The sequence below is a fragment of the Chinchilla lanigera genome, unplaced genomic scaffold (genome assembly GCF_000276665.1).
Source record: "Chinchilla lanigera isolate Chin_1 unplaced genomic scaffold, ChiLan1.0 scaffold00223, whole genome shotgun sequence".
NCBI lineage: Eukaryota > Metazoa > Chordata > Mammalia > Rodentia > Chinchillidae > Chinchilla > Chinchilla lanigera.
Window position 1 is genome coordinate 26,682 of NW_004955624.1, and position 22,149 is coordinate 48,830.

Sequence of the window (22,149 nt, forward strand, 5' to 3'; positions counted from 1 at the left end):
GATCCTTTTGTCTCAGGAATAGCTGATTAATTCTTCTTTTTGCATTTGCATAAGTTCTGTCTTCACTCTGTCAGTGTTATCCTTTGTTGTGTAGAAGCTCTGTAATGTGATGGGGCCCACTTGGTGGTTTTTGGTATGATTTCTTCTTCAACCATAGTTTTGTTCAGAACCCCTTAGCCTACTCCTGTGTCTGCAAGTGTTTTACATATTTTGGCTTCCAGCAGATGAAAAGTTTCTCTTCCAATGTTTACTTTTCTGAGCCATTTCACTTTTAGTTTAGTAGATGGTGAGAGAGGGGGATTGAACCTTCGGCATGTGGAGAGTGAGCTTTCCCAGCCCCATTTGCTAAGGAGGCTCTCTTCCCAACAGCCAAGGGACTTGGTCCTTTCATCATAAATACGAAAACTGGGTGTGACTGGAGTGGTTTCTATGCCTTCTATTCTGTTCCATTGATCCATGAGTCTGTTTTACAGACAACAACATGTTGTTTTTTTTATCGTTGTGTTCTTTTAGTATAAATTAAATCCAGGACTGACGCCCTCAGGCTTGCCCTTGTTGCCCAGATTTGCATAGTTTATTGTATTCTTCTTCTTCTTCTACATGAATTTCCAGATTGCCTGCTTCAGTTCTGCAATAAATATTGGTATTTTAACTGAGATTATATTAAATCTAAGTAAAAATTTTTGAAGCATAACAATTTTAATTTACTGTTTCTGACAATTCATGAACATGGGATATAATTCCATATTCTGGTATCCTCTTCTATGTTAGTTTTTGAACTATCATACTTTTCCTTGTACAGATATTTCACTTACTATGTTATATTTCTTCCTGACTGTGTCATTTTCCTAGTGCAAACATAAAGTTGTTTTTACCTAATTGCCTTCTCTCTGAGATCGGTCCTGATTACAGGGACCCTGTTGCCCTTTAAGTGTTGTCTCTGTGTTGTCTCAGTCTGTCTAGTTTGGTTATCAGTGCTAGAAGCCTTTTGGTGGAATTCTTAGGGTTTTGTATGTATAGAATCTTGTCATCAGCAGGAACTGAGAGTTTAAATTTTCCCATTTCCGCCCATATTAGTTTTATTTCTTTCTCTTTTTCTGTCATACTTCCTAATGTTTCAAAGATTATAGTAAATACACGTGGCGATATATCCCATCACATCTCGATCCTGATTTTAGGAACAATTTCACGTTCTCCACATTTGCTATGATTTGGGCCAGTTGTTTCTCAGAGGTGGCTTTTATCTGATTGACAAAGACTTTCTAGTCCAATTTCCTGTACAAGCTCTGTGTGTGTGTGAGAGAATGGTTGTTGCCCTTTGTTAAATGCTTCATCTGTGTCTTTTGACCTGATCAGGTGCTTTAAATGTTGTCATATTTCATGTAGCATTGTATATGTGTTGACTGAGTATTTTGGACCAGCCTTGGATCCCTTGAATAATATATGAGCTTCTTGAAGATTTGCTACTTTTCCTTGTCAGTGCCTCTGACACTTTTTTCGTTTGTGTGTTCATTGAAGACTTTGGTCCATTTTTTTTTTTTTTGGACTAGATCATTTTCTGGTTTTGGAATCCTGGTAATGCATTTTCCACTAATGACTTTGGGAGTACTGCTTCACTTCTGATTTCATTAAAGAATTTGAGGAGTACTGTCATTAGATTATCTCATAAGAACTTTTACAATTCGCCACTAACTAAGTCAGGACATGGGCTTCTCATAGTATGTAAGGTTTTCTTTCATTATTGTTACTTCCTGAATTTCCCTGACTGTTGTTGGCTTATATAAATATTTTTTTGCTTGATATTGTGAAAGTATCTGGGAATTTATCCATTGGCTGTGAACTTTGTATTTCATTAGCATACAGGATCTCAAAGTAAGTACTGATAATCTTCTGGATTTTTAACAACATATGTAATGATTTCAGATTAGCTAAATTTACTTTACAGTTTGTGTTTTGCATTTAAAAAGTCAACGACCTCAATTTTCATTTCATTGATTGGTTGGATTGGATTTTACACTCAATCTCACTAACTTCTATCATGATGATGATGATTTGCTTCCTCAGAGGATCTTTGGATTTGTTGGTTTTTCTAGAAACTTGATGTGTATCAGTAGGTCATTTATTCAGTTTGTTCTGTTTTTGTGATGTAGAAATTCACTGTTATACTTACTTATAAAGCCTGCTTTCATTCCATTCCATAGATTCTGGAATATAATACTGGCATTATCATTTGGTTATATAAATGTCTAATTTCTACTTTAATTTTATCTGTGATTTATTGATGATTCACAATTATATTATTTCACTTGCACACATCTGCATAACTTATGTGGTTTCTTTTGCTTTGATTTCTAGTTGCATTGCACTAAAACCTGGTGAATATATCTTGGAATAGTTTTCTAACTATCTCTCATCATTTCCAGTAATTCAGGTTTATGGCTTGTACAGTAACAACATGGATATTGAGCAATTTTGTTCGGATAAAGTTTGGCTCACCAAAAAATGTATTTGAAAAAATTTTCTTTCTGGTCCCAAACTCCACATTTCATGAAGAACATGAGTCACAGCCATCTTCTCCATTCAGACAACATGAGGCTGTCTTACCCAAAAGTGTAAACCAATGTAAATTGTTCATCCTAGTTACTACTGCACAATGTGGCACTTTAGCACCCCCTTCATTGGCCACAGGGCTTTTGTGTATTTGGTGAGATATTTTGTTCCCTTTTTTCCCAGTCTTCACTTTGTTTTCCTTGTTGGTTTGCTTTTGTTTCCTTTCCTGCTGAGGTTTGTGGATGTTTATTCTTACAAACTTGTTACTATTCTACAAATCCTTTAGTTGCTTTCCTTTGGTGCCCTTGCTTCGCAGTGATGTACTTTGTTTGTGGCAAACTATGCTCCTTTCCCAGGGGCCGAGTTTCAATAGTTTGTTTATCTGGGAACAGAGGATGAGCCCCGAAACTACGCAAAGTGTAGATTTACAGCACGGTTAGTCCTACAAGGGAAAATGAAATGTATGGTGAAATATCAACTAAATCATTGTTTTACAGGTAATAAAAACTACATGCAACAACTATGTCTCTGCTAATGGTGTAAAATAATTCATCACAAAATTTACAGTTAGTATAAAAAGTTAAAGATAATAAAAACTATATGTAACAACTATGTCTCTGCTAAAGGCATAAAATAATACATCACAAAATTTACACTTAGTATAAAAAGTTAAAGCTTTTTCAGGATTCTCTTAAAATTTAGGGTTTGGAAATTGTGGATGGAAAAGGACAACTCTGAACACTTAAACTCTATGATGAGAAGGAGGAGGAGATGTGGTGTAAAGGAATTTATTGAAGAATGGAAGGATGTCTATAGAATTGGATAGAGTTAAGACAAAACTCTGGAAAGAGAGATTTCAGAACAAGCGAGGAAATGATGCAATTAATACTGACAGAAAATAAGAGAAAATTGAATAAGGGGGGGAAATTTACAAGGGAGAAGAGGAAAAATAGAGAAAGAAGAAAGAAAAATGAAGTAGGAGCATGGCAGGAGGTCAAACAATGATTAACCAACCCTCAGAACACCGGTGAAGAAGTCAAGAGAGAAAGAAAGAGATAAAACAGACAAAAGAACTTAAAAAATCTTTTAATACCATGTTCACATGCAGAAAATGGAATAGAATTAAGAAACAACAAACATAAAGATAAAGAACTTACAAGGAAAGGGAAAAATGAACTTTCTCTGTGACTTCAAGCCTGCTGTGCTGCTCTGGTGTCTCTATTTCAGTGGCAGTGTCCAATCCAACTATGCCTCTATTACCACTGTTAGACAAAACACCTATTCAGAGGCCAAATCGGTGCTGCATGATCATCTGCTGGCCACAATGAGGATTCCAGTGGGAGGCTTGTTCTGAGATTTTCAAATCCACAGAAATTGAGGCTGAAGCAGGCCTTAGCACATGAGGTTAGGGCCTGAAACATTCAGCTTATCATGCTTAGTGTCTCTGGCTGGCTCAAGCATCACTCCTGGACCATGGTTGTATACTTAGCTTGTTATTCACCTAGCCTCTGTGGGATCTGAACATGGGAAACCCAGAAATGAAGCCCACCTGGCGGTCTTCTGAGTGCTAGCTTCAGTCGGTGCCTCCATAGAATGGCCTCTGATGTTGCACTATCTCCAGAGAATTTGGAGGACACTAGGTATGGAGTTGTTAACCAAGTGTTGTAGGACGCACGATCCACTGCTCCATTCCACTGGTGCACAGCTCCCTGACCTCAACTGCTTTCACTGTGTCTCTGTAGATTTGATCTTCCTTTCTCGTAAGCCTGGAGCCAGGACCCAGGAGCCAGGAGAGAGTACAGATAACATCTATATACACTGCTTTGCATGTGTTTTTTTTATATATTTATCCACACAAAGAGCATGTAAAGTATTTTTCTGTTACTTTCAGCTCCCAGAGTAGTTTGGAAATAATTGTCTCATTCGTCATGCTGTTCACTCTAATGGTGTTCGCACTGTGGTGAGGGCAGTGCACCAAAGAATAAAGCATTAGCAAAACATTGCAACTTAATTCATGATCTTGTTAAAGCAACGCATTGGCAATGATTTTTAAAGAGGGAAATGAAAAGACATTAGGAAGACGTGGAACGAGAAGTTATTTATAATCTACTTTGTCGCTTAAAATTTCAGAGATGCTGTCTTTCCATTCAAAACCGTTCAAAACTTTATAAAAATAGTATGCTGCTGAGGCACTACCAATGAATTTGAATTCAGAATCTGAGATCTCCCATAACACAATCAAGCCCCGAGAGGTCCCGCTACAACAGCAACAAAGAATCATTGTGTTCACTTCTCTGTATGCTCCAGATATATCTCTTTATTTTGAAAAACAAAAAGAAACTGTAGGAAGGCGGAAAGGAAAAGCAAAACGAGAAAAGGAGAACATGGAAATGAACCTTTGTAAAAAAGTAGGGGAAGAGGGGTTGAAGGGAGGGGAGGGGAATGGCATAAAAGAGGAATCAAGATGTGTCACACACAGGTACAAGTTCCCTCTTCAGAATGTGATCATAACATATATCTGAACTGTACCATAAGACATAATTAAACCAAAAAGTGTACTTCAGTATTGTAGAACAGGGGTGTAAAACGCAAGGAGATCAAAACTTCAAACATCAATTCGATAAAGCTGAAATCACTAGCTCCTTATGAGGAGGGCCTTCTGCATCTAATCACAGTTGAATTACCCTGACCGGTGCTGTATAAGTGTGTTCTGTGAGACAGAGCTCAAGGGCTCTGAATCTCTGTCCTCTTCAAATTGCATTTAACTGTGCACTTATATACAATGTGCGTTCTTTCTGACTATATGTTGAAAAATTTAAATGTTTCCCAAAATATAGAAAGCACTTAAGAATTTTTGTACTTACGTTGTGGGCTGAACAAATTTTGGGTTTTAAATTTAACATGGTTTTTCTTCTTTGCTCTCCATTTTGTGTGATGTGTGCATCTTTATTATTGTTTGGAGAATAAAATCAAAGTGAAAAATGTATGCTCAAAACATCAGGCCACGACTAGAATCAGGTGTGTGCAATCAGGGTGCATCATCTGCCATGTGGCCCTGATGAGGTGTATTTAGTGGTTTCCTTTACATAAAGGGAAGGGAAGGAGAGCGTGCATTTTCCCAGCGACTCAGGAAGTGAAGTGCTCACGAATTTGCAAGAAGCATAAGTGAGTTCTTGCCTGCGAAGCTGCTGCAGAATCTAGAAATCTCTACTTTGTGCACAGTTGATTTGGGGGAAATTGTCCCCAAAAATTAAATGTGAGTGTTCCTTTTTCTTTATTTATTTATTTATTTTTGGTTTGGTTTTTCTCCAGTACCAGGAACCGAACTCACGACCTTGCGCTTGCCAGGCAGGCGCTTTTGCCGCTGAGCAAAATCCCCAGCCCCAAGTGTTCCTTTTTAAAAAGTGAGTCCTGTCACTTTCTAGACACTGTCCTGTGAGAGTTTTATATCCTGTTCTTTGAAATTTATTTCATCAGCAGTCCCCTTTCCATTTCCAATTCCTTCTTTTAAACTGTTTTTAAGTCTCTTTTGAATCTATACCACGCAGTTTCTTACTTCAAGATTAAAATATATTTTGGCAATTACACAAAAATTTCTGCTACACTTTATTATGCAGGTATATTTTTCCAGTAAATTTTTTTCTGCTAAATTCTCTATACTACTATTCTTATATATGGTCTTACCTACTTACACCTGATGGGGTGTAATCAACAGGACATGTAGCATGTCCTTCATCATAGAAAGTTCTATTGGACCTAATGATCTACATCTGGTTTTAATTGAAATTAGAATTTTCCATTATTTATCATTTTCCTTGAAGTAATGTCTTTTATGTATACTGTCATATAAGTTGTAATGTTATTCTTAGCTTTGTGTAACAATTAATTCTATGAGTTGTTAATGTCCTTTCTAAAATTAATACATTAATTACAAAATATTTTGGAAGGAATATTTTTTGAAAGTTGTTTGTTATGGTTTGTGTCTGGGGGTCCCCCCAAAGCCTCATGCAGTCATGGAGCGGGCTTCTAGAGTGTGTGATTGATTCATGGTCCAGTGTTGGAATCATGGATGTGAGCCCTACAGCTGTCCTGGGGAGGGTAATTTGCATACATGTAAGGCAGGGAAAGAGGCTGCTTGCCACTGCTGCTCCATTTTGCTCTTGTTGCTTTTGCTGTTTTCCACTGCTATGTGCCAGTCTGCCTTGGAGCCAGCTGATTATGGACTGAAACGTCCACAAACTGTAGGTTTAATAAACTTTATCTTCCTTAATTTTGTGCTTCAGGTATTTTGTCTGAGCAATGAGAGAAAAGTAACCAATAAGAATTTGGTATTAGAGTAGTGGGGTCTTTGCTGTGACTACACCTGACCCTATGATTCAAGAGCCTTTGGATATGGCTTGTGGGAATTGTTTGGAAAAGTTCCGAGATGCCGCCTCAAAGAATAGGATTGGAATGCCTTCAGGTGTTCTGTCTGGAGGATTCTGGTCAGAGCTCAGGTGACCAGAAGGCTGATAGAAATCCTGCCAGTTGAGATTGGGTTCTGCTGCAAAGCAGGACTGCATTGCTTGTTGGACTCCAGATGATGTGTGCTGTGGGTTGGCAGAAAGCTTGTCTGCATTTTGCTTGTGTCCAGATACTTTGTCTAAGACTGAGATTAAGGGTGGTGCACAGATTAATCTGACAAAAGAAATTTCAGTTGAGCCAGTTGAATGTTGAGGTGGAGGCATGGCCATTGCTGGGGGATTTTAGCCAGACTTATATTGAGAATCAAGAGCAAAGAAGCCAGCAGGATGATTTATATCTTTGTGAGTTGGGCGAGAGAAAAAGCTGGAGTAAAAGTATGGACTGCCTAGACTGAGCTGAGGAGATCTCCATTGCTGAGAAGGAACAGGAGAATATAAAAGATGGCCTGAGGGTGTCACAAGAAGGAGCAAGTCTCCACCCTTTGCAGCCTCAAAACTGCAAAGGTGAAAGGCTTTGCTCTGAGGAGAAAGCCGCAGAGTGCCATATTCCAGAATGGGGGCAGCCAAGCCTTGTGCCAGAATGGTGGTGGCATAAAGAATTTCTTCCTCAGAATCAGGTTCAGAGTGTTCAGCAATCCAGGCACTCGACCCCTGTGGCCAAGAGAGAAGAAAACCTGGCTACTGCTCCAGGTGACAGCAGATCTTGGCATTGTGCACATGGCACTGGTTTTAGGCACATACAGATTACAAGAGCTCTGAGGTTAAAGAGGCTTCCACCTAGATTTCAGAAGGTCTGAGAGGCCAGGCAGTGTGTCCCTGAGAGGGTAGTGTTTGAAGGTATTGCTGAGAAGCCAGAGGTTCAGTGGAGACCCCAGAAGTTTGGAAAAAGCCAGGAAAGTGTATTATTGGAGGAAAACTGCAAGGAGGGAGAAATTCGGGCCTAAGGGAGAAGCTATGGGAGCTGTAACTACTAGAAGTGCCATAGGGGTGGATGTACACAAGGCCTTTGAAGCTCACAATGTGCCACAAATTGCTTCTGATCCTGGCTATGGAACTCAGGACTTCATGTTTGCACTGCTGGATTTTGGACTTCCTTTGGTGTCAAAGCTTTGTATCACCCTGTTTGTATTTTTGGGAATGGTAATGTTTATTTTGTGCCATTGAAAATTGAAAGTGTTTAACTTTTCATAACTAACAGTTTACCTTACATCTTGGAGACTTGGGACTTGGACTCTTCAGCTATGCTGAAGCTGGTAAGATTTGGGCAATGCTTGGAGGTGGACTAAAATTCCTTTTGCCTAAAGGGATGCACATGAGTCTTTGGGGGCCCAAGGGTGGAATGTTATGGCTTGTGTCTGAGTGTCCCCCCAATGGTTCATGCAGTCATGGAGCAGGCTTCTAGAGTGTATGACTGATTCATGGTCCAATGATGGAATTATGGATGTGAGTGCTACCTGCCCCTGGGGGTACTTTGCATGCAATGTAAGTGAGGGAAAGAGGCTGCTTGCCACTGTTGCTCCATTTTGGTATTGTTGATTTGCTGTTTTCTACTGCCATGAACTGTTGCCCTCTACTATGTGACGATTTGCTTTGGAGCCAGCCGAGTACGGACTGAGATCCCACAAACCATAGGCTAAATAAACCTTAACTTCCTTAATTTTGGGTGTCAGGTATTTTGTCTCAGCAACAAGAGAAAATTAGCCTAGATATTGTTGCTTTCCAAATTTATACAATGCGATATCACATAGAATATTAATGTCTTTATTTTGGTACTGGTAATCGAACTCAGGACCCTGAGCTTGCCAGGCAGGTGTAATCCCAGAGTTACATCCCTGGCCCCATTTATACTTCTTACAATGAACTTTCCCTGTTTTTAATGGATAAAGTCAAGCCATTTTTTTTAAAAAGAAATTACTGTTTCTATATTCTGTAATAGAATTTATTTAGTACTTTTCATGTATTAGGTTTATGAATTTTGCATATACCTTTCATAAAATTGCAAGGTTTTCCTCCACTGTTTCACACATACCAACAGTGCATAGCGCACCCAAACCTCCTAATCATACATTGTTGTGTGAGGCTCATGTAACACAAACTGGTTGATATTATACTAATGTGCCTAATTTACTTCATGTAATATTACAGCCTTAAGCACATTCTTTTTTTTTTTTTTTTTTTTTTTTTTGGTTTTTCTCCGGTACCAGGAACCGAACACACGACCCTGTGCTTGCCAGGCAGGCACTTTGCTGCGGAGCTAAATCCCCAGCCCCGCACATTCATTTTTACACAAATGAGTCAAATATGTTTTTCTATTTTGCAGAGTAGTGGTGCACTGTGTTTCAATATAGCTGCAATTCTGTGAAATATTCTTGTGTAATCATTCCTTATTTTTTCTTCACACAACCACCCATGGCTTCTGCATAGTTTTGGTGGTTTTATCTTGTTATCATTTTATTGGCACATCTTTTTGTTATTTTACCAGTAAAATAGTGAAAATTCTAATCAAATAATTTTGAATATGCCAAATATTTTTGTTTCTTCTCAGAAAATTGATATTAATTCATTTACAGGCATTTCCAGTTTCTGTTTAATAAATGTAGGAACATATATTCTACCTTATGCATATAAAATCACCTTAAAATCAGACTTAAAGAAACAACTCCTTGGTGCCTCCTCTGTGAGTTGCCCAGACCTAATTCTATTTCCCTTTAGCTTTTAATAGTTATTGCTTTGTATTTCTTCATTTTTCTTTACTTGTGTTCTCTTGAACCAGATAGATTGAAAACATGCTCCTTTCAGTGTAATATGAAAACAGGTGGTCTCCCATGCTCAAACTAAGGGATCTGAAATATGGGAGTATGTGTAGCATTTGGAGGATGTGTTCGGGGTGCTTTCATCAAGAAGAATCCCTAATGGGCTGCTTCTCAGACACCTTAAGCTAGTGTTGATCCCTCACTCTTACAATCGTGTGGATAGGTGGCTTGTGTACAGGTATTTGCAGTGTCCTCAAGGGTATCTGTGTATCCTTCCTTTGGAATGAACAGTTTCCATATAACACCTATCAGTGGCTCCCTTGCATTTTGATTTTTTTTTTTTTTTTTTCTCCAGTACCAGGAACCGAACTCGCGACCTTGCACTTGCCAGGAAGGCGCTTTGCCGCTGAGCTAAATCCCCAGCCCCTCCCTTGCATTTTGGAGATAAACGTGTATGCTCTCAGTTCCTAGTTCCTTGCATTTATCTGCATCTTCCCTATTATATTTGATGGAAAGTATTAATGACAACATTTTATTCTATCAGGAAGACCACAGTGATCAAAGCGATCTGTTCAAAGGAATTTCTAAGTTTACAGAGGTTATTTTTTTATTTTAGAAATAAAAGGAGGAAAACATTAACAGACAACCTTTTACGAAAAAGCAAAAGAACAGAACAGACAATAGAGAGTTACAAACAAAGTGGTAGGAAATTAACATCCTGTTGAATTTGAGCATTAGGGATTCTGCTTTTAATATTAAAAATGTGTTCTCTACAGATTTATTCCATACATGATATCAGTTCTCTACTGAAAGTTACATAAAATGATTAAACGGGAATCAATGAACTTCCAAAAGTATAGCATAATTTTGTCCAATAGGAGAAAAGTAATGTATGGGAATGGATTCAAGCATGTTTTTAGGTAAGGTATTAAAATGGTTTAGTAAATCATATTGATTATTTTCTCTGTAATTATTTGGCATGAATTACCGATGAAGCATAATTGTGCTTGCAGTTTTGTGAGGACGACTTGGTGACTCCGCTTCAAGGAGGAGCAGTCATCTGCATGTCGGCTGATCCTGGCCATATTTTCATATACTGATGGGTGCAGAGCTGGCTGGGACTTTTCCTTAGGCCTTCAATTGGATTTAAGCAATGCAAATCGTCCAGCAGAGTTGCTGATGTGTAGTGTTTGAAGCAAGGTGGCAGGGCAGTGTTTCCCTGCCCAGGGATGGGCTCTGTGCAGAAGTTCTTCTATTTTAGCCTCAATGAGTTTCAAATATACAGAGCACTTTCTGGTCCTGCTTGTGATCCAGGAAGTTTACATTTGTAATCCCATTGAAAAGTTGTTGGAATTCTATCGAGTTAATTCCAGTTTACCCCTCTCAGTGCAAAGAAAGTCATAATAATTTATCAAAAATTGTGGGGAGGTAAGGGTGTCTGGATTCCAGCTGAGTTGATGCCTGAACAGAACAAAGCCGCCACCAAGGGTCCAATAGGATTTTTTTAATTTGTGAGGAAGGGAGTGGCTTGAGGATAAGCCAATGTGAGAAAAACAGGAAGTATATGGGTGTTGTGAGCTGGGCAAGGTAGGAGGCCTGAAATCCACTCTGCAATATGCAGAGAGAAGGATATACAGAAAGAGTAATCTGCATGACATGAGTGAGGTAGGATCTAATGTTTAGGGTCGGTGCCTCAGCTCTGATGTGTAATATTTTATTCCCTCTTATCTAGAGGTTCCATCCAATCCAACAGCGTGGAGCACAGCTCTCTCCCCTTCCTCAGCTCACACATGTTTATTTTGGCACGAAGGGTATGGGGGAATCCTGCCTTGTGACCTTGCTTCAAGGACTACACATCTGCCTCTCAGCTGGGCTGATTTGCATTGTTTAAAGCTGATTGAGGGGACAAGTAAAAGCCCGAGCCCAGCTCTCACACATCAGTACATGGAAATAGATCCCACTCAGCCAAAGTGGAGAATTTGCTACTCCTCCAAGAGGAGTCTCCCAGGTGGTTCTCTACACAGTGTTATTTGAAATGAAACCAATACCTTCCATACACTATGCACATATGATTGCATTTGAAGGTATAGAGTATAAGGAGGTAGAGTAAAATGAAATCAAGAGTGTGGCCTTTGATCCAATGAGTGGTGCCAGTTTGAGAAGATTACAGCACTGCTTGTGCTCAGGGAGGGGCAGAAAAAATCACAAGCAAAAGAGGAGGATGTACCAGACACAGTCAAATCGGGAAGAAAAACCTGGAGCCTTGTTGATCTCACCAATCTACCTTTCAATATTAGAACCTTAAATGAAGTCCACTAATTTGTAGCACTTTTACTGGGACACCTCCTGCTAATTCAAGCAGTGGAAGGTACTGCGATTTCTTTAGCCTTCGAGATGCTTACTTTTAGTTAAAGACAATGAAAATGTATGAGATTTGGCAGACTGCCCTAAGATGAATAATATATAAACTTCAGAGAGGCAAGCTTATTGAAAAGATCATAATTGAATTGTGGAATATATTGACAGTGATTGCATGTAGTGGTCATGTATTTAGGCTTCTGGTCCCAGTGCAGTTCTGGCAGAAGTGCAGATACAGAGGACCCTGCTTTGGGCGACTAGCAACTAATATATCTGAGGTAAAAGAAAAATGTTGATCATGGTATTTCTTTAAATAAGTCACTGTGCATTGAAATGGGTAATCTCAAGCAGACAGGGTCATATAGGAAGTTGTGTCAAAATATTGGAGTTTACCATGAGCTAGAGACCTTCATGTGGTTGGTGATTTCCTGATAAAGCAAATGCCAGAACCTAGTCATTACATTGTTGGGATTCATCATTAAATTAGAATTATCACTATGTTTCACCAGGAGGTCTTCTATAACTTTTACAAAATTTGGACAATACTCAAGCAGAAAATAAGTAAAACTGTCTTGATATCCATTTGTTAGCTGGTTATTTATCATGTTAAAATTTTCTTTACCATCTTTTGTCATTGTGGAATGTTTTGGTTTGTGTCTGAGTGTCCCCCCAGAGCTTCATGCAGTCATGGGGCAGGCTTCTAGAGTGTATGACTGATTCATGGTTCAGTGTTCGAATTATGGATGTCAGTGCTACCTCCCCTAGGGGTAGTTTGCATACAATTTAAGGGAGGGAAAGAGGCTGCTTGCCACTGCTGTTCCGTTTTGGTCTTGTTGATTTGCTGTTTTCTGCTGCCATGAACTGTTGCCCTCTGCTATGTGCCACTCTGCCTTGGGGCCAGCTGAGTATGCACTGAAATCCCACAAACTGTAGGCTAGATAAACTTTAACTTCCTTAATTTTGGCATCTGGTATTTTGTCTCAGCAAACAGAGTAAATTAGCCTAGATATTGTTGCTTCCCAAATTTATACTATGTATTATCACATAGAATATTAATGTCTTTATTTTGGTAATGATAATTGAACTCAGGACCCTGAGCTTGCCAGGCAGGTGTAGTCCCAGAGTTACATCCCTGGCCCCCTTTTTACTTCTTCCATTGAACTTTCCCTATGTATTTAATGGATAAAGTCAAACCCTTTTTTTTTTTTTAAATTACTCTTTGGGTATACTGTAATAGAATTCATTTAGTACTTTTCCTTCATTAGGTTTATGAATTTTGCATATACCTTTCATAAAATGGCAAGGTTTTCCTCTATTGTTTCACACATACAAACAGTGCATAGGACACCTCAACCTCCTAATCATGGATTATTGTGTGCGGCTCATATAACACAAATTGGGTGATATTATACTAATGTGTCTAATTTATGTCATGTAATATTGCAGCTTTAAGCACATTCATTTATAAACAAATGAGTCAAATATGTTTTTCTGTATTGCAGAGTAGGGGTGCACTGTGTTTCAATATAGGAACAATTCTGTGAAATATTCTTATGTAATCATTCCTTATTTTCTCTTCACACAACCACCCATGGCTTCTGCATAGTTTTGGTGGTTTTAGCTTGTTATCATTTTATCGGCACATCTTTCTGTTATTTTACTAGTAAATTAGTGAAAATTCTAATCAAATAATTTTGAATATGCCAAATATTTTTGTTTCTTCTCAGAAAATTGACATCATTTCTTTTACAAGCATTTCCAGTTTCACTTTAATAATAATAGGAACATATATTCTACCCTATGCATATAAAATCATCTGAAAATCAGACTTAAAGAAACAACTCCTTGGTTACTCCTCTGTGAATTGCCCAGACCTAATTCTATTTCCCTTTAGCTTTTAATAGTTATTGCTTTGTATTTCTTCATTTTTCTTTACTTGTGTTTTCTTGAACCAGAGAGATTGAAAACACACTCCTTTCAGTGTAATATGAAAGCAGGTGGTCTCCCATGCTCAAACTAAGGGATCTGAAATATGGGAGTATGCATAGCATTTGGAGGATGTGTTCGGGGTGCTTTCATCAAGAAGAATCCCTAATGGGCTGCTTCTCAGACACCTAAAGCTAGTTTTGATCCCTCACTCTTACAATCGTGTGGATAGGTGGCTTGTGTACAGGTATTTGTAGGGTCCTCACTGGTATCTGTGTATCCTTCCTTTGGAATGAACAGTTTCCGTATCACACCTTTGAATGGTTCCCTTGCATTATGCAGATACTTGTGCATGCTCTCAGTTCCTAGTTTCTTGCATTTATCTGCATCTTCACTATTATATTTGATAGAAAGTATTAATGAGAACATTTTATTCTGTCAGGAAGGCAACAGTGATCAATGCGATATGTTCAAAGGAATTTCTAAGTTTACAGAGGGTATATTTTTATTTTAACAATAAAAGGAGGAAAACATTAACAAACAGACAATCATTAACAAAATAGCAAAAGAACAGTACAGTCAATACAGAGTTACAAAGAGGTAGGGAATTAACAATTCTTGTTGTACTTGAGCGTAAGTGATTCTGCTTTGAATATTAAGAGAGTGTTCTATAGAGATTTACTCCATAACTGACACCAGTTCTCTACTGAGAGTTACATAAAATGATTAAATGAGAATCAATGAACTTCTAAAAGTATAGTATATCTTTTGTCCAATAGGAGAAAAGTAATGTATGGCAATGGAATCAAGAATGTTGTTAGGTAAGGTATTAAAATGGCTTACTAAATCATATTGATTTTATTATCTGTAATTATTTGGCGTGAATTACAGATGAAGCACAATTGTGCTTGCAGTTTTGTGGAGGACGACTTGGTGACTCTGCTTCAAGGAGGAGCAGTCATCTCCATGTCGGCTGATCCTGGCCATATTGCCATATAGTGATGGGTGCAGAGCTGGCTAGGACTTTCCTTAGGCCTTCAATTGGATTTAAGCGGTGCAAATCGTCCAGCAGAGTTGCTGATGTGTAGTGTTTGAAGCAAGGTGGCAGGGCAATGTTTCCCTGCCCAGGGATGGGCTCTGTGCAGAAGTTCTTCTATTCTAGCCACACTGAGTGCCAAATATAGGGAGCACTTTCTGGTCCTTCTTGTGATCCAGGAAGTGTATATTTGCCATCCCATGTAAAAGTTACTGGAATTGTATGGAGTTAATTCGAGTCTACCCCTCTCAGTGCAAAGAAAGACATAATAATATATCAAAAATTGTGGGGAGGCAAGGGGGTCTGGACTGTGGCTAAGTTTTTGCCTGAACAGAACAAAGCTTCCACCAAGGGTCCAACAGGGCTTTTTATAATTTGTGATGAAGGGAGTGGCTTGAGGATGAGCCACTGTGAGAAGTACAGGAAGTCTGTGGGTGCTGTGAGCTGGGCAAAGTAGGAGGCCTGAAATCCGCTCTGCAATATGCAGAGAGAAGGATATGCAGAAGCAGTAATCTGCATGACATGAGTGAGGTGGATCTAATGTTTAGGGTCAGTGCCTCAGCTCTGATGTGTAATAATTTATTGCCTCTTATCTAGAGGTTCCACCCAAGCCAACAGAATGGAGCACAGCTCTCTCCCCTTCCCCAGCTCACACATGTTTATTTTCGCATGAGGAGTATGGGGAATCCTGCCTTGTGACCTTGCTTCAAGGACTACACATCCACATCTCAGCTGGGCTGATTTGCATTGTTTAAAGCTGATTGAGGGGATAAGTAAAAGCCCCAGCCCAGCTCTCACACATCAGTACATGGAAATAGATCCCATTCAGCCAAAGTGGAGAATTTGCTACCCCTTCAAGAGGAGTCACCCAGGTGGTTCTCTACACAGTGTTATTTGAAATGAAAACCAGTATCTTCCGTACACTATCCACATATGATTGCATTTGAAGGTATAGGTTATAAGGAGGTAGAATGAAATGGAATAAAGAGTATGGCTTTTGATCCATTGTTACTCGTACCAGTTTGAGAAGATTAGAGCACTGTGTCTGCTCATGGAAGGGCAGAAGAAAACACAAGTAAGACAGGGGGATGTACAAGACATAGTCAAGTTGGGAAGAAAAACCTGGAGCCTTGTTGATCTCACCTATCTACCTTTCAAGATTAGAACCTCAAATGAAGTCCACTAATTTGTAGCACTTTTATTGGGAGCCCTCCTGCCAATTCAAGAAGTGGAAGCTAAGGAAATTCCTTTCGCCTTAGAGATTCTTACTTTTAGTTAAAGACAATGAAAATGTATGAGACTTAGCAGACTTCCCTAAGAGGAGTAATATGTAAACTTCAGAGAGGCAAGCTTATTGAGAAGATCGTAATTGAATTGTGGAATACATTGACAGTGATTGCGTGTAGGGGTCATGTATTAAGCTTCTGGTCCCAGTGCAGCTCATGCAGAGGTGCGTATACAGAGGACCCTGCTTTTTTGACTAGCAACAAAAATATCTGAGGTAAAAGAAAAATGTTCATCTTTGTATTTCTTTAAATGAGCCACTATGCATTGAAATGGGTAATCACAAGCGGACAGGGTCATACAGGAAGTGGTGTCAAAATACTGGAGTTTACCATGAGCTAGAGCACTTCATGTGGTTGGCGATTTCCTGACAAAGCAAATGCCAGAACCTACTTATTACATTGTTGGGATTCATTATTAAATTAGAATTATCATCCTATGTTTTACCAGGAGGTCTACAATTTTTACAAAATTTGGACAATTCTCAAGCAGAAGATAAGTAAAATTGACTTCATATCCATTTGTTATCTGGGTAATTTATCATGTTAAAATTTTCTCTACCATCTTTTGTCATTTGTGAATACTTCAATAATTACAAATTTATTGTGAGGATTAAGTGGAAATGAGGAAACCATTTTCATGATTAAACCATGAAATGAGTTCCATTTTATGAGTACATCCTTTGTTGGGACACACATGCAAAGCAAGAAATTAATCCTCCTTTTCATCACGCTACAGGATTATGAAGACTTGAAATGCTTGTGATTATTACAAATATTCAGGGCAGATATGACAATTCCTTCAGTTTTTCTCACATCCATATGCAGTGTGCATTTACATGTAAAATAAGTTATTACAGTAGATTTAGAAAGTGATAGTTGATATAAATCCAAGGGGAAGAATTTTAGGTACCACTCACGTAAATTATGCAGTGGAATAAATGTACTTATGCCCTATCTACAGTAAGTTTCATGAGCATAGTTTCCAAGCTAATTTCTTCTACTTCTATGTGACAATACATGACATCAAAATGACAGCACATGGGCTTCTGTTCCTATCTGAATGAGACATTGCAAAGACTGCATTGACAGCATTGACGTTAGTGGCCCAGCCCTGCAGGAGGGATAGCGCGTTGTGTTGGTGTGCATTGATAAAGTACCTGAGCCTGATGACTTCCAAGTGCGTGAGAAGTACTTCTACTTCTTGTTTGAGGGAAGCCAGTCAGGCAAAGTGAGGATAGAATGGAGACTTGAGAACAAGTGCGAGAAACTGGGAGAAAACCACACAGCTGAGAAATTCTGTCACTTTTATCTACAGATGGAAATCTAAACCCTCGTGTGTGATTCCTGAAGGATCACTCCTAATGAAAGAGGGACTTGAGCAGCACTGAACAACAGGGGCTAATGAATACTTCAGTTCTGCCTTTTATGTTTTTATCTACAAAAGAGCTGAATTTGTCAAGTATTTAGTTACAGCAAAACCCCACACTCTTAGAAGTATTACATCTGATAAGTGAAAACACAGTAACTTTTCATCTCATTTGGACGACTTTTCTCTTTCACCTGTAGGTGGGATCACACACTGTTAACATATTGGACTCCCTCACAAGTGAATTCAGAAACTGGTCTCAGACTAGTTTCTAGGAGTTTTGTTCTTTTCATAGATCTACGTGCAATTTTATTAGTACCTGTTTCAATACATGATGTTACATTTACTGTAGGGGATTGCTACATCTGCATAACACATTTCAAGTTCCCTTTCTCCTTTGTTTTACCCCCATTTATCCAAGATTAGATTCATTTATTTGTCACACAAGATCTTATAAAGGTAATGATTGTATGTACAGACTGAAAACTACATTAATAGCACAAGGACATGTAAAACATGGAAGACCCACACTGAAGAAAGTCTTCTGCTGCTGAGAAGTAGATGTGTTGTTTCGTTACTAGATACAACACTCTGCAGACGTATATTAAACCCAGTTGTTCATAGGTTTATTTCAACTCTAACGTTTCTTAATTACACTATTTTCAGGTTCATGTGTCCATTTGTGACACTGGAGAATTGAGTTCCCCATTAGTATCATATTCTTATTTAGGTCAGTTTTCTTGTCAATTATTTTTTGTTTTATGAATTAGGTGCAGTGGTATCTGGTCCGTATATGTTTATAAGTGTTACCTCTTCTTCTTGAATTGTTATCTTAACTGACATATACTAACATTTTTGTCCTTGCTGATCAATTTCTCGGAAATCATTTTGTCTGAAATGAGAATAGCAACTCCTGCTTTTTTGTAGGTTCACTTTCTATGGAATGTTGTTTACACTGTTTGAGTATTAATCTGTATCACTTTTCCTTCAATGTGCTTCTGATGTGCCGCACATTGGTATGTGTCAGGATCCAAGCTATCGATGTGCGTATTGACTGGGGAATTGATAGCAATTACACTGAGTATTATTCCTCCGCTCCTGACTTATTTCTCTCAGTGCATTACTTTCCTGTTGCTGACTTCTTCATTTGTCCTCAGTTGCTTAGCTGCTCACCCCATGAGGTGCATGTATACTTTTTTTACTTGTTAACATTTTGGCTTCATCGTTTCTTTCTCTGATATCCTTGAAAAATGTTTGCAATGTTCATTTGGAGCTCATGCATTTATGGAAGTGTTCCTTGCCATGAAAATATCTTAATTCTCACTCTTCCTTTGATATTTTGTAAAATGTTATCTGTCTGTTAAAAAAAGGAAAAAAAAGAATATCTTAATTCTCCATCCAGTTTAAGGGACATTTTGGAATTATAGATAAGTTGTGATTGCAAGTTGATATCTTTTAAGGCTGAAGCATTTCACTCCAAAATTTCTTGCCTTTTGAAATTTCTGTGGAGAAGTGTGCTGGTTTTCCAATAGGCTAACTGTGTATGTGACTTGCTGATTTCTGAGGAAGCTATGAAGATTTTGACCCTGTGATGGATTTCTAAATATGAAGTATGAAGTTGCAAGCGGTGCTTCTCTTTTGGTCAATTTGGTGATCTACGCACCTAAATTTTCTGTATGTTTATTTCTATCTCAATATTTGGGGAGTTTTCTGCCATTATTTCTGTGAAAAGGCTATCTTTATGCCATTTATATTGACTTCTCTTTTTCACATACTGTATTTATTATTCAATTAGTCTTCCTTGCATAGTGTTTGGATCAATTTTTCATATCATCATGCTGTTTGTGAGGTGTCACTAACTCCTTGGTTGTCCAAAGCATCACTGTGTTCCAGTTCTGAGTGTGCGTCCTCACGTTCACCTCTGCTGCCTCCTTTACTCGCATTATGTGTTTAATCTCCTGGATTTCTCTCTGTTGCTCTCTCTTTCCTTCTTTGTTCTGGGAATGGAACTCAGTGCCCTGTGTTTTCCTCTCAGGCAATTGTCCTGAATTCCTAATTTTAAAATGCACTTCAATTTGATGGTGTACTTGTCACTCATGCTTTGTATCATTTACTTATTTCATCCAGCCACTATTAATGTCTTCTGACAGCTTCAACAGCTTGTTTTCTGATTTCTCCCATTATATGTTTAGTTAGGTCTTCTCAAATGTTGCTGAGTAGCTCCTTGAGTTTTTTCTAGCCACCTCCCATGCGTTGCAGTAATTCATGAGTATGGCTGATAGAGCAAAACCTTCTTTCCTAACCTCTTCTGTTTGCACACTGTAAGTTTCACAAAAAAAAATCATTTGCCAAAATTGTGCTTCTATTTGCAAACTCCACATCAAACCATCCTCCCCACATGAACACAGGCTTAGTCTCTGTCCCCAAAGTTGTGAAAGAATTTAAGTTCTTAATCTGAGATACTAATGTCCAATTCTGCATGTTGGAGCCCATTGGAGCAGCTGTAGAATGCTTTGGAGTTTTATGAAGTATCTAAAGCCTTTTTTTTGAACTTAGTTTTGTTTTGGGGGGATTGCTTTGTGCTCATATTATGGATGTAACTAATGTAACACATTTGTTGCTTTATACAAATCATCTTAGTTGTTTTTTCCCATGTTGTTCTTTTTTTTTTTTTTGGTTTTTTCTCCGGTACCGGGAACCGAACTCACGACCTTGCGCTTGCCAGGCAGGTGCTTTTGCCGCTGAGCTAAATCCCCAGCTCCTTTTCCCATGTTGTTCTTGCTTTGCTATAATGAAGTATCATTGTCACTAACTGTGCTCTTTCCCATGGCTGCCATATTCATCACCTTGTTTATTTTGGGAACACAACATGCAGTGTATTGAGCATCACACTGTTTCTCAGGAATCAGACTCTCTTGTTGTTAAAATAACAAAGGTATTTTGAATATCGGTTTAACCAGAAATAGCAACAGTCATGTGACACTTTTAATATCATGTGAAACCGGGACAGTCCTATCATCCAAGAGAAATTAGGCATTGCCATACATCAAAATTAGTCCTACACAACTCTTAATCCCAGAAGAAGAGCTGAAATGTATAGTGAAATATAAAACCAAACTAGGTATTGACTTACTGCTAATGTCGACTACATATACCAATGATTGCTCTGCTAATGGTAGCAAAAAATTAATTAGAAATTTTAAAGACGTCCATATCAAAAATTTAAAAAGGTTTTGGAGTATCCTATTAAAATTTAAGGGTTGAAAATTGGGGATGCAAAAGGAAAATTTGGAAACTTTAAATTAATGATAAGAGAATGTGGAGAAAATGCTGGTGCACAGGATCTCTTTAGGGAGTACAAGGATGTCTATGAATTTGGAAAAACTAAAAGATATGTCTGGAAACATAAAATTTTGAAAAACAGAGAGAGAAAAATGGCAAAGAATATTATACAGAGCATAAAACAAAGGAAAAGTAAATACAGGGAGAAAATTCTAAATTGACAAGAGGAAATAATAAACAAATAAATAAGAAAAAAGTATAGAAGCATATCTTGAGGTGAAGCAAAGATAATCCAATCCTCAGTAGACTTGTGCAGAAGACAGGAAAGAAGGAAAGAAGAAATAACAGACACAAGAACTTAAAAAAGTCCCTAAAGACAATGTTCCCACTCACAAAAATGAAATAAATTAAAAGAAACAAACAAATTTGAAAGAACCCAAAGCAGAGAAGGATAAGGAAATTTCTGTGTGATTTCAAGCCTGTGGTTATCTGTTGGGGTGTACATTTTGTGGCCATGTCTAATTCAAGCTTGACTGAGGTATCACACTTCAACAAAGGAGGTCAGAGCCCAGAGCCTTGCCAGGTAATCAGCCATAATCTGGCAGTACGATCCGAGTGGGGTGCTCATTTTTGGATTTGCAATTCCAGAGAAAGTAATGATCAACCGGGTTTTTGGACAGGAGTTTGGGGCCAGGGTCTTTTAGCTTATAACACTCCTTAAATTGGTATTTTCCAGTGTATTTACTCCAGAGTTGGACAGACTGATTTGATGCTGCTCACCATTCTACCAACTCTCAAGAAGTCAGAAATCCTCTCCACCAATTTGGATGCTTTTATTCTGTCTAGCCTGTAAGTGAGCGCCTACAGGAAATTGAGAATGGAAACACATCCAGTGGTGAGTCAGAAAACATTTTATACAAACTTCACAACCCTACTGAGAGAAGGTACAAAGCATTCAGTGCAAGTAAGAAGTATTAAGGCACCTAAAGTCCAGTTTGGTTTATCTGGACAGTGAAGGAGTTATCAGAGGTCTGATGTTCATTAGTATCGAATATATGTTCATATGTATGTATATGTACATGTATATGTATCGGGCAATATTTTCCCTTAGTTATTACAGGCTCATAAG

General features: G+C 38.4%; 1 protein-coding gene across 1 annotated transcript in view; it reads left to right on the forward strand.

The window, feature by feature from the left end:
* Positions 1-7,967: 7,967 nt before the first annotated feature.
* The window catches only part of LOC102021195 (zinc finger protein OZF-like), a 38,677-nt gene continuing 24,495 nt past the window's right edge, over positions 7,968-22,149 (forward strand). The window contains exon 1 of the mRNA XM_005415021.1: positions 7,968-8,153. Within this exon, the coding sequence (XP_005415078.1) occupies positions 7,968-8,153 (186 nt within the window). The remainder of the gene's footprint in view (positions 8,154-22,149) is intronic.